At 31.8% G+C, this 13,545-nt stretch overlaps 1 protein-coding gene across 1 annotated transcript; it reads left to right on the top strand.

Annotated features, from left to right (window-relative positions):
• The first annotated feature begins 3,199 nt into the window (after positions 1-3,199).
• On the top strand, positions 3,200-4,946 carry LOC143578140 (uncharacterized). The gene is made up of 4 exons (XM_077061829.1): positions 3,200-3,686; positions 3,789-4,021; positions 4,384-4,551; positions 4,779-4,946. Exons 1-4 carry the CDS (start codon positions 3,200-3,202, stop codon positions 4,944-4,946), a joined length of 1,056 nt encoding a protein of 351 aa, XP_076917944.1.
• The last annotated feature ends 8,599 nt before the right edge of the window (positions 4,947-13,545 follow it).

The raw sequence follows: 13,545 nt of genomic DNA, 5'->3' as shown, positions 1-13,545 counted from the left end.
AAATATTGATATTATTACCTTTGTAATTTCAATACCCTCAAACATGTACACCATTTGTGAACTCTGCTGCATCCAAAAGGAAAGAAAGATGATCAATTTTAGATGCGAAAAGAACTACTTCAGTTGACAAAAAGAAAACTGGTCTACAAAATACCTCTTCAGTTATTTTGCCTTTTCCTTATAACTCTTATGTACATTTTTTGAGGTTTTTTTTTAAATTAAATACTTAAATCCAAATAGAAGAATATTAGATGTAATAATAATTTCATTTTAATAAGCAGCCTTATATTTGAAAAATATGATACTATTTACACTTTCAAGTATCCTCATTATTTTTAATTAACAAATAACATAAGGAAAAACATTATAAGCAAATGTATCATAATTTGTTAAGTTATAAATGATACAATTAAACAAAAATAATATTTGATGTAATATAATTAATAATTAAAAATTTAATTTACAATTTGTCATTTAAAATATCGTATGTGTAGTTGTCGATATTTTTTGACAACCTTTATAATAAGTTTTATTTATTTAATTTTTAATTGGTCGTCTAGTTAAATAAAATGTTAAAGAAGGATCAAACACGTCTTGTGTTTTTGATGACATTCCGGAGTCATATACAACCTTTCGTAGACGGTCAAGAAAAAGAACTCCTATAGTACCTATACCTATGGCTGATTTAGATAAACATGCTACAACTATTGGTTATCAAAATGTTGTAGATGTTTATAAAGGAATATCATCAGGTATAATATATATTTCATAATTTAATTACAATCATTTATTATGTATTTATATATACTAATTAACTCCAGATCATGATATTTAAATTTTACTAGAATATGTTGATCATGGAAATTAATCCGTTATGTGTCCAAGTTGCAATGCTTTATTGTGGAAAGCCAAAGTTAACAGATCAAGTAGTAGTAATGAAGAAGGAGCTTTTTCGCTTTGTTGTTATAATGGCAAAGTCGAACTTTCGAATGTTAGACAACCAGATGAGAGTTATCTTGAATTATTTCGTGGTGAAAGCGCCATGAGCAAGTATTTCTTGAAAAACATTAGCTGTTCAATTCAATGTTTTCAGTTACGTCTATGGGAGGAAAAATTGACCATTCCATAAATAGAGGGAATGCGCCTTATACGTTTTGACTTAGCGTTGAAAACTATCATTGTTTGGGTAGTCTTTTACCATTAGGTGGTCGTAAACCACAGTTTTCTCAACTTTACATTTACGACACGGAAAAAGAGATTTCAAATTGTCAAGGTGTTTTTGAGTAAATACTGTAACAATATTCGTCAACTTTGGTTATGTTATTATTTTTTAGTATAAGTTTTATTATATTTAATCAAAGCAAATATATTTTTTTATGGGCAGTGATTATAATTCAGTGGTCGATGAGCAAGAAAAGCATATTACTAATTATTTGAGGACGATGTTAGATTCAAATAATCGTTTGGTCCGAGCTTATCGAATGGTACGGGATTGTTTTGAAGAAAATCCACAACTCGATTTGAAGTTGCGTATTATTGGAACAAGACAACATGATGCCAGACAATATAACTTACCATCCAGTTTTGAAATTGTTGGTTTAATTGTTGGTGATATTGGTGACGCTGTTGATAACCGAGATATAATTGTTACCAAGAAATCTGGTTCGTTAAAGCGTATCAGTGAACTTCATCCATCGTATACACCTCTTCAATACCCGTTGTTTCATCATTTTGGTGAGGATGGTTATCAGGTTAATATACTTCATAAGAATGTTTCCTCTTCATCAACCGGAGCACGCAAGAAGGTTACAATGCGTGAGTTTTTTGCTTATGGTATTAAAGATAGGTCAAATATATTTTCAACCATGTTAAATGGTAGGCGTTTGTTTCTGCAAATTTTAGTTGACAAATATACGATGATTGAGGCTCAAAGATTACATTTTATACGCAGTAAATAACATGAACTTCGATGTGATACTTACCAAAGTTTACGAGGTATGCAATCTGTTGGAAATACTAATGTTTCAATGGCTGGTCAACGTGTTATTCTACCATCCTCATTTACTAGCGGAACAAGATATATGATGCAAAATTATCTATACGCTATGTGTCTTTGTAGACGGTTTGGTTATCCCTATTTTTTCATAACCATAACATGTAATCCCAATTGGCCAGAAGTTAAAAGATTTCTTAAGGATACAAGCTTAAAGTCAGAGGATAGACCTGATATATTATGTCGGCTTTTTAAGGTCAAGTTTGATGCAATGGTTAAGTCGGTGAAGGATAAGTCTTTGTTTGGAAGGGTTCAAGCAAGTAATTTTAATTAATTTTATGAGTATACAATTATAATCATGAGCTACTTGAATATATTACTAGTGTGTAGACTTAAACATCAATTTAAACAAATAAAATATTTCTTTAACTATTGAAACTTGTGGAATATTTACTTTTATTATGTAAGTTGCAGTTGTTTACACGATAGAGTTTCAAAAAAGGGGCCTACCGCATGCCCATATTTGCATATTTATGCATCAAGGTAGCAAGATTCATAATTCACAAGATGTAGATAAATTTATTTCTGCTGAGATTCCAAACAAAGATAGTGATCCAGACCTATACAAGCTTGTATATGATAATATGATTCACGGTCCATGTGGTGATGCTAACCCGAAGTGCACCTGCATGGTAAACAAAAAAATGCACAAAAAATTTCCCTAAAATTTATAATGATGAGACAGCTGTTGAATTGCAAGGTTTTCCGGTATACAAAAGAAAAGATAACGGGCAATATGTTGTTAAGTCAGATATAATGATGGATAATAGAAGTGTTGTTCCATACAAAAAGACCCTATTAAAAAAATTCAAGCCCATATTAACGTTGAGTAGTGCAATCAAGATGAATCGATAAAGTATTTGTCTAAATACATTAATAAGGGTCTAGACCGAGCAACAATTTTTCTTGTACAAAATAACAATGGTGATAACCCATATGCTATTTTAGATGAAATCAAAGCGTTTTATGATTGTAGATATCTCTCTGCATGTAAGGCAACATGGAGGATATTTTCATTTGATGTGCATTATAGGCTTCCGTCTGTTATGAGGCTTGCTTTTCATTTACCCGGTGAGCAGCAAGTAATATATGGTGCTAATGAAGATATTGAAGATGTTTTAAACAAAACAAACTAATGCTTATTCGATGTTTACCGGTTGGTTTGAGTGTAATAAGAACTATGACCTCGCAAAGAGTCTCACATACTCTAATTTTTCAACAAAGTTTGTTTGGAAAAAACAAGGTCGTAAATGGAAACCTCGGCTAAGGGGTTTTGCAATCGGTAGAGTTCATGCTGTTCCACCCACATTCGACGAGGCTTACTATCTAAGAATATTATTAAATAAGGTTAAAGGTCCTGAATGTTTTGAAGACATTCAAACAGTTGATGGAGTTGTGTGTGAAACTTTTCGAGATGCATGTTACAAAAGAGGTATGTTAGATGATGATAAGGAATACATAGAAGCCATTGAAGAAGCAAGTCATACTTTTACCGGATATTATTTAAGGAATTTATTTTCTACAATGTTGATTACTTATAGTTTATCTAGACCTCATTTTGTTTGGGAAAACACTTGGCAACTGTTAGTTGACGATATACTATACAAACAACAAAAAGATCAAAACAACCCTGGTACGATTTATGTTTATTGTAATTTTTTCAATTGTGCCAAATATCTAATATCCATAAATATTTATTAATTATTAATTTAAGTAGCTTCTTATTTTGTTTCAGGGTTGATTCTTAATGAAGAACACATAAAAAACCTAGCACTCCTGGAAATTGTAAATTTTTTAATTTGCAACAACTCCAGTCTTAGAAGATATCAACAAATGCCATTTCCAGATATGGAGACAATTTCAATAGAAACTAATCCGTTGATGGTGGAAGAGCTCTCATATGATATCGAGACCATGAATAAGGAATTTAATAATATGTTTGATTTGTTAACAGATGAACAACGAGTGGTTTATAATGAAATAATGAGTGCTTTGATTTATAAAAAAGGTGGCGTTTATTTTGTTTATGGTTACGGTGGTACTGGAAAAACAAATTTATAGAAAACCTTATCTACATAAATAAGGTCAAAGAATGCTGCTTCAAGCGGTATAACTTCTTTGCTTCTGAAGGGTGAAAGAACAACACCTTTGAAATTTTTAATACCTATTAATTTGACCGAAGATTCCCAGTAATATTACAACCTTCTTTATGTTACTTTTAGTATTAATCTTTTTTTTAGTATATATGGTTTTATTTGTTATTAGAATATCAATTTACTTTTAAATATCTTACGTTATGTATGTTTTTTTTTATTTTTTCATATAATTAGGTTAAAGGAAATACCAACGTCTATGAATTATTGAAAAAGTCAAGCTTAATAATTTGGGATGAAGCACCCATGATTCATAAGCACGCGTTCGAAGTGTTAGACAGGACTTTAAACGATGTTATGAATGGTGATTCTGGCAATACTTCCGAAGCAGTTTTTGGAGGTAAGGTTGTTGTTTTTTGGTGATTTTTGGCAAATTTTGCCCATTGTAACGAACGGTACAAGAAGTGAATGTGTCAATGCTTACATCAATTCTTCTTATAACGAACGGAGAGTCGGTTATTGATATTCGAGACGATCTTTTGATATTGAACTCATTAGATCCGATGGGTGATTTAATAAGGTTTGTCTATCCTAATAAGTTAGATATATTCAACGAACTTACTTACTTTCAGGATCGCGCACTGTCGGCACCTTTGAATGAGGTGGTTCAAGAAATTAATGAACGTATGTTATCCCTCTTTCCTGGTGAAGAAGTCGAGTATCTAAGTTTCGATAGTTTAGCTGAATGTGAAGACGTTTCAGACGATTTTGATCCACAGTTGTACTCCCCAGATTTGTAAAATGGTTTAAAGATGTCAGGAATGCCTTATCATAGATTGGTCCTCAAAGTTGGTGTGCCAATCATGTTGTTAAAGAATATTAATCATAAAAAGGGTTTGTGCAATGGTACCCGCCTTCAAGTCGTTAGTCTCGGTAGACGTGTAATTGAAGCTAAAGTTGTCTCTGGTACGAATATCGGATATTGCACTCTAATTAGTCGAGTAAGCCTTACACCAACTGATAAGAAACTTTCTTTCAAATTAAAAAGAAGACAGTTTCCAATTTCTGTATGTTTTGCTATGACAATCAACAAAAGTCAGGGTTAATCATTGTCAAGAGTTGGATTGTATCTTAAAGATTCAATATTTTCTCACGGTCAACTTTATGTGGCTTTGTCAAGAGTGAAGAGTCGAGATGGTATTAAGTTAGTGATACTCGACAAAGAATCAAAGCTTACAAATAAAACAACAAATGTTGTTTACAAGGAGATTTTTGGAAACGCAGAATGCTAAATGTTTAAATTCGTTATGTAATTCAAATTGTTATATTCTACAATAATGGTTATAATGTAATTTATTTTGGTCTATACTTTAGATTTATGTAGTTAAAAATTGTTTTGAATATTTGTTTGTTATCCTAACTTATATTTTGTTAATTAATGATAAATACCTATTTAATGTTAATATAAATCAAAAATTTCCGGATATAAATCTATATGTTTAAAATTCCTTTTATAAGATACCATTTTTATATTTACTTTTTAACTTAAAGTATTTAAGATATTTATAATACTATCTAATTATATATTTACAAGTATAGGCTAACTATACATTATAATTACTAGATAGATTTAATCATTATCTGCCTTGGAAAAATAAAACCGTCACTTCATTAATCTATTTTTTAATTTTCAATTTAAATCTTCTTCTTCTTCTTCTTCTTTAAAAATCCAAAGTTTGTGAACATAACTAAATTCCGATAATGGCTACGATTATGAACGGGAGGTTTTGTAACCTGTTACGTAAGTATCAATTCGTGTTTAGCGATTTAGTCACGATAGAAAAAACTAATATTGAATCCATCATGCTATTCAACAACCTCTTTAAATATCAAATTCATGAGATTGGTCTTAGGAAGAATTTTCCATGTCAACAAGAAACAAATCTCATAAATTTTTTACATGATTTCCTTCATGATCTTTAGCAACAGGTTTTACCTTATGAACATGTAAGGGAGTGGTTTTTTTACCCTTATCAAGACAAGGTTGTAATCAGGTTTGAGAATGGAGAGTTTAAGAATTTTGAACGCTAAACAACTATTGTCATGTGATGATTTGATTATGTTGAGAGAGCTTGACCTGTTGAAGTTATCTAATGCAAGAAAAAAACTTGCACATCTTGAGTTGGAAGCAGAAGTTAGTTTGAAGGTGAAATGGTTAGAAGAATGTGGTAACTATGAAAGTGATTATGCGGATTTTCCAGAAAATTTGGAGTCTGATGATGAACTTTAAGATAAAAAATAAATTATTTAGATATTATTAGATTTAATACAAGTAGTAGATGATCAACACCTCTTTAACTTTCTAAAAACTAAAATTTGAAAGTTAAGATTTATTGGTTCCATATAACAACTTTAGTAATGTTTATATGTTACTAATTATTATACATGTTTTGTTTGGTTTATATTTTATATAATCTTCTATTTGTTGTAACAATTTTCAGGTGTGTTAGGAAAATTGATTTATTTTGGTTGAAGTTTTAAAGATGTTGATGATTGTTTAGTAGCAAAGAACATTATTAGTTATTTTGTTGATGTGTTTTGGAAATTTTAATATTAAGACAATGTAAATCTATCAAGTTTTAATAATTAAACAATTATTATGTTTGTATAAATTGATGTTTAAGTTGATTATATTTAGTGACATGGTATTCCACCTGGGTGTCACACGGGTATATACCCTAGTATAATATAAAAGCATGTTTACAATGTTGAACATGTCAGATCTGGAAATTTATGTGGTTCAGTAATGAATTAATAGAAACCTAACTATAGATGTTAATGAATGATAGTGGTGTTTTGTGTATTTTATTTCATATTCTGAAGTAAGATGATAACAGCTGACGTGAATAGAACCATATCATATTGGAATGGAAGAGCTTCAGATTGTTATTGTCGCACTCCAATTTATTGACAGAACATGCCCCGGCACGTGACAATATTAATTTTTATCATAGCTCAAAGACAATAAATTAATAATAAGTGTCAATATCTAATTTATTTCATTCATATCAAAGTGCACTAAGTATTTAAAGCAAAAGAAATTACAACAACATTTAAACTTTGATAATTTTTAACCTAAGGTATAATCTAAGTTCTTCACTTCAAATCATCTTAAATAACGATCTGCAATATGCGTAAAAATAATTTGTCAGCAACACATGTTGAGCGAGTAATTTATAGTTTAGTGTACATATAATAATATTGAGAAATAAACAATTCATTGCGTATGTGAATAACATCAATTAATAAAAACAAATAGATGTGTCTGTGCAATCATGCCACTAGAATACGGACATGCCTACTCGGAAGAATTCGCAACCAGCAAATAATTATGTCTTTTCGAACATGCCACTAGATTCGGATATGTCTACTTGGACGGCATATGATCATACTATGAGGATGAGGATGAGATACCAACCAACCATAAAAGCGGTAAACACTTAATTCATATAGTAATCAACAATTAGCAATATAACAATCACACAAATAATGGAAGTAGTTTGAGTACAATAGTATAATAATAATTTTTAATACGCATAATGTCCCCAGAACAAAATTAGAAAAAAGGGGATGCGATTACTCACGTTTGAGATATGATAGATGACGACGAGAGAGGGCGACGTTAAGACAGATTTGTTAGCTAGTCCTTTAGGAGTCGTGTAGAATTCTTCTAATTTAAAGTATAATAAAATGAATTGATCTAACGACATAAACGAAACAAGATGTGAAAAGTAAACGTTTATAACGGATTTGAGATCGTTAAGACATCAAATATATTTTATATTAATTTTGTTGAATTAAAAGCGTAAGAGATTAAAACATGAATAGGGATAAAACATTAATTTTATACAAGTTACTTATCGATAAAAAACCCAAATATATTTATATATCAAATTGGAAATTCGTTTGGTTATCGATTCACTTTGATGTGTTAAAAGCATTTTATTATCTTATTTATTTATACATCATATTTTGTTAAATCGGGAAATAAAAGTATTTATAAATAAGTTAGTATATATAAAATATAAATATAACGTTATGTAAGTTTTAACGATAAATTATTTTGTGAGATTATGTGTTCGGTTTGTTAAACGAAAAAAAAACAACACTAGTTATTATTTTTATTATATATATAGAGAGTTTAAATAATAACATTTAATTAAAACAAAATAAATACATAAAAAAAGTAACACAAACCGACCCAATGGGACTCGAACACACGTCAAACTGCGTCCAGAACCTTAACACGTTTTGCATCAGCCAACTAGGTTGGTGTCTAACATGTTAAAATATTCAAAACTAATATTTACAAAAATAGATTGGAAAAAGCGTCAAATTCCTATAAACCCAATCCAAAGAATAGCAAAATTGACATACGATTGCCCTTTGTCAATCAAAATTGACAAAGGGCTTTCTTGAAGCATGCAATTCCGACCCAAAACCCTTTATCAATTACCCAAAACGAAGTTTTTTTGAACAAGATCGCCAAACTAAGGTTTTATCAAGAACACGGAACTACAACTTGGACTACAGATTTATTTGTGTTACTGAGATATGGGTTTGCTTCGTGAGGCTTCGAGGAGGATGTGGTCACACTTAATTGCATTATAGTCGGGTTGTTATAGGGTTTTCAAGCTCGTTTAGGCCGCGTTTAGAGTTAAAACCAATTAATTAATTTGTATCAATTAAGGAGTGTTACCCTATAGAATTGAAACGTGTTGATTACGAATCAAACAACTTGACGAATCCATGATTAATGACTGATTTTATTGACCAAGATTTGAAGAAAAAGAAAAAAATTTAGATTTTTCTTTTTTGATAATTAGTCCCTAGAGTTTGAGGATGATTAAAAAAAATAAGCAAACCTTTAAATTTGGATTACAAATATAAATATTTGATACTTTAGACTTTCGTTTACGATAAATATGATTACGGGTGCCGTGCAATTAGAATACAATATATAAATAAGGTTCTTCAACTCTATTAACAACGGGGATCCGAATAAATGAAATAAAATTTTATACGGGTCAGGTTTTCGGGTTAGAAATTACCGAATGCTACAATATTCACAACTTGTTGAAAATTTCGACACTAAATTAGAATACAATGTAATTAGAATAAATTAAAATACAAAAATCATTTCTGTACTAAAAAGAAACAACACAAATGATCGAGTGACCCAAAAAAACGCTACAAATGAGTAATATTACGAGTCCACTTATATATATGATGTAGTTGTGGCGTATCCACCTTGATCTTTTCATATTACATATCATTTGCGCCATTGTCCTATAGTCCCTCGATTATAAGTTGTACACTCCCCAATGTACCCACCAAGACTTCCATTGAAGGATTTTAGTAATTATGCGTGCACTCATAGTTACTTATTTCGTCTCATGGTCCGCGTGGCTTTATTCTTTGGGTGGGTTAAAATCATACACAACATGTATACGAAGATCTTTCGAAATCAGGCTAAACATTAAATAACAACGAACAAAATTAACAGCCATTGAAACCAAAATAAAGAAAACTCTTGAAGTAAAATTTCAAGATGAATAGTATAACGCCAATGTTTAATGATAACTAACGAAATGATTGAAAAAATTTGAATAAAGAAATTCTAGAATTAAAAAAAGATCAAGACAGAATAGTGAAAGATGAAATAAATTACCGTAGTATTAAAGTCAAAAGAAAACATAATAAATCGTAGTAGTTATTACCATAGTTAAGTTAAATATGTGAAACATTGGGGTCATAAAATACTAAAATCTGTCTAAACACATGAAAACCATAAGAAACTATCAAAAATCAGGAGAAGTGGAATAATGACGCAATGATGTTAATAATGTTATTTTCGGATAAATTTTTCCATTACTGGGAGGGTTTAGGTTGGTTACAAACACTCAGAAATATCTAATAATCGCAAATGAAATATAAGATCAATAAATTAAAATAAAGTAAATACATAGGGCTCCTATTAGATAGTTATACATTCACCAAGCATATAGCTTCGGTTCAGAGTAACCGGTCATAGATAGCCTAGATTATGGTTCCTATTGTATAACCATGCCCGTAGTCATGCACATGGTCCCGGTTTCCATTAACAATTACGTTTGGGGTAACCGGTCATAGGTCGCTATATTGAGTTGATCATGAGTATACAATTTAATTTTATGGATTGTATAAGCAACGCGTTTCGTGTTTTGTGAAAAGAGTAAATGAAGATAAATATATCAAATGTAAACTAAATTTCTTTAATAAGATTGAAAATTTGAGTACAATGAGACATTATTCAAACGAAAAGAAAAAAGACAAAAGTAATAAATGTGAAAAGGTAAGAAAAAAAAATGTTGCCCACAGAGCTTGTCTTCCAGGGGGGTTGGCGTTTCTTGGGCATAAAGACTAGCTTGAAGTGTTGCCATGATTGCTAAGCTGAAAATCATTGCTGTTGATGTACACATGTCATTGCGTACCCTGGTTGGCTTGATTTACTTTAGTTTGATCGGTTTGGTTTGGTTGGGGTTGAATAGCTTGGATGGGTTGGGCTTCCATTGGTTGGGCTTGATCGGCTTGGGCTTGCGGTTGGAAGGTTTGGGCTTGATATAGATGGGGTTGGTTTGGTTTGGGTAGGTTTGGATTTGATAAACGAGTTTTGGACATGTGTTACAAAGATGGCTCGAGTCACCACAAGGATAGCAACCTAGCATAGTTGGGATTGTGGGTGCATAAGTTGGGGCGTAAGATTGGTGATATGGTTGAATAACTGGTTGTGGGAAGGGTGATCTGTGTTGAGTTTTCATGGGTTCTCGGCAAGATTTGAAGAAGTGACCGAAGCGACCACAGTTGAAGCGTTGTCGGCATTGTGTAGTAGGAGGGTGGTTAAACTTACACGTGTTACAAAAAAGGATATGTTCTCGTGTAGGCTTTTTGATGGGTTGGCCTTGGATACCTTGGGTTATTAAGTGGTTCGTGTTGGTTAAAGCGTTGTTTCGGTGTTTGTGATTGTTGTTGGTGTTGGTGTTGATGGGGTTTCGACCTTGACCTCGTTGGAAGGTTGGTTTGTGGCTTTTTCGGTAAGTTTTTTTTGGTACTTTTACGTGTTCAAGTTCCAGCCTTAACGTGAGTTTCGGTGAGGGTACCGACTAGAGTGATAGCATCGTGGAGGATCTTTGGGTCACGACTCAAGACAAAGTCTTGAATTTGAATGGGTGGGACGGAGATATATTTGTCGATGGCTCGATTGAGTGGGTTGACCATATGCGGAATGAGGAGGCTAAGTTCATGAAAATGATCATTATACACCACATTGTCACCACCTTCTTGTTTCAAGTTCTAGAACTCTTCTTCCAACTTTCGGAGTTCATATTTCGGGAAAACCATTTCCGGAATGAGTTTCTTAACATCATCCAATGGCAACCTTAGCCACAAGAGAGTGCATCGTACTGTTCCACCAAGTTAGGGTACTTAGTTTGAAGACCCTTGAGGCGTAGGGGGTCCTTTTAACTTCCGAACATGCACAATGAAGGAACAGACTTTGGATCTGCTCGAACCATTTGTGAATTGCTTGAAGGAGCAACCAATTGAGTTTGGATTCATGAGTGTGGCAACACCATTTACGGTTTGGAGCTGAGAAATGAGTGTCGGAAGGGCTTCCACAATTCCCTTCACAATGCGAGAAGACATGCAATGGCCAGAGTTACCGGTGTGGCGATGACGGTTGATAAGGTGAGAAAACATGTTGCGGGGGAATATGTGTAAAACTTCATAAGTTTTGAATGTATGGGTTTCGATTATAAAATTTCATAAGATCCGGGTAAGTAATTGTAAATATATGAGGTCGCGTCATGTAAATTAAAACATGCGTAAATTTGAGAAATCCTTAAAAAATTCGATGTTTAATTTGAAAATTGTATTATTTATGAAAAGATTTACAAATATGAAACATTCAAAAATCATATTAAATTGGAAACTAATATTTATAAACATAGATTGAAACCTTAACACGTTTATGAAAAGAACCTTAACACGTTTTGCACCAACCAACTAGGCTGGTGTCTAACATATTAAAAGATTGGAACTAATATTTATAAACATAGATTGGAAAAGCCCCAAATCCTTATAAACCCAAATCGAAAGAAACGCAAAATTGACATACGATTTCCCTTTGTCAATTAAAATTGACAAAAGGCTTTCGTTAAGCATACAATTCCGACACAAAACCCTCTATCAATTACCTGAAATGAAGTTTCTTTGATCAACATCGACAAACTAGGGGTTTGTCAAGAACACGAAACTACAACTTGGACTACAAAATGATTTGACTGTAACTGAGATATGGGTTTGCTTTGTGAGGCTCCGAGGAGTATGCGGTCATACTTAATTGCATTCTAGCCGGATTGTTATAGGATTGTTCAAACTCTTTTAGGCCACGTTTAGAGTTAAAACCAGTTGATTAATTATATTCATCATTTGCTATCAATTAACGAGTGTTACCATATAGAATTGAATCGTGTTGATTATGAATCAAACAATTTAACGAATCCATGATTAATGGTTGATTTTATGATCCAAGATTTGAAGAAAAAGAAAATAAATAAATAAATAAATAAATAAATAAATGTAATAATAACAATCTGGTAATGACGAGGGAGAAGGTAATCAAAATTTTAATTTTTTTGCTAATTAGTCCCTAGAGTTTGAGAATGATTAAAAAAAGATGCAAGCCTTGAACTTTGGGTTACAAGTGTAAATACTTGATACTTTAGATTTTCGTTTACGAACAACATGATTACGAGTGCCGTGTAACCTACATAAATACAGAAAATAAATAAATTTCATCATCTGTATTAACAAAGGGCATCCGAATAAATAAAATAAAATTTTATACGGGGTCAGGTTTTTGGGTTCGAAAATTGACGAATGTTACAGTATTCACAACATTTTGAAAATTTTGTCCCGAAATTAGAATACAATACAATAAGAATAAATTAAAATACAAAAATCATATCTCTTCTAAAACGAAACAACATAAATGTTCGAGTGACCCGAAAAGACGCTCCAAATGGGTAATATGACAAGTCCACTTATATATAGGATTTACCTGTGGTGTATCCACCATGATCTTTTCATTTTATATATCATTTGTACCATTGTCCTATAGTCCCTCGATTATAAGTTATACACTCCCCAACGTACTCACCAATACTTCCATGCGAGGATTTTAGTAATTATGTGTGCATTCATAATTACTTATTTTGTCGCATGGTCCACGTGGCTTGTTTCTTTGGGTGGGTTAAAATCATATACAACATCTATATGAAAATCTTTTGAAAATCAGGT

The sequence above is a fragment of the Bidens hawaiensis genome, unplaced genomic scaffold (assembly GCF_021521415.1).
Source record: "Bidens hawaiensis isolate Kalapana, Puna unplaced genomic scaffold, B.hawaiensis_p1.1 tig00000142_1, whole genome shotgun sequence".
In the NCBI taxonomy this organism is placed as follows: Eukaryota; Viridiplantae; Streptophyta; class Magnoliopsida; order Asterales; family Asteraceae; genus Bidens; species Bidens hawaiensis.
This window is presented reverse-complemented; position numbering and strand designations above follow the sequence as displayed.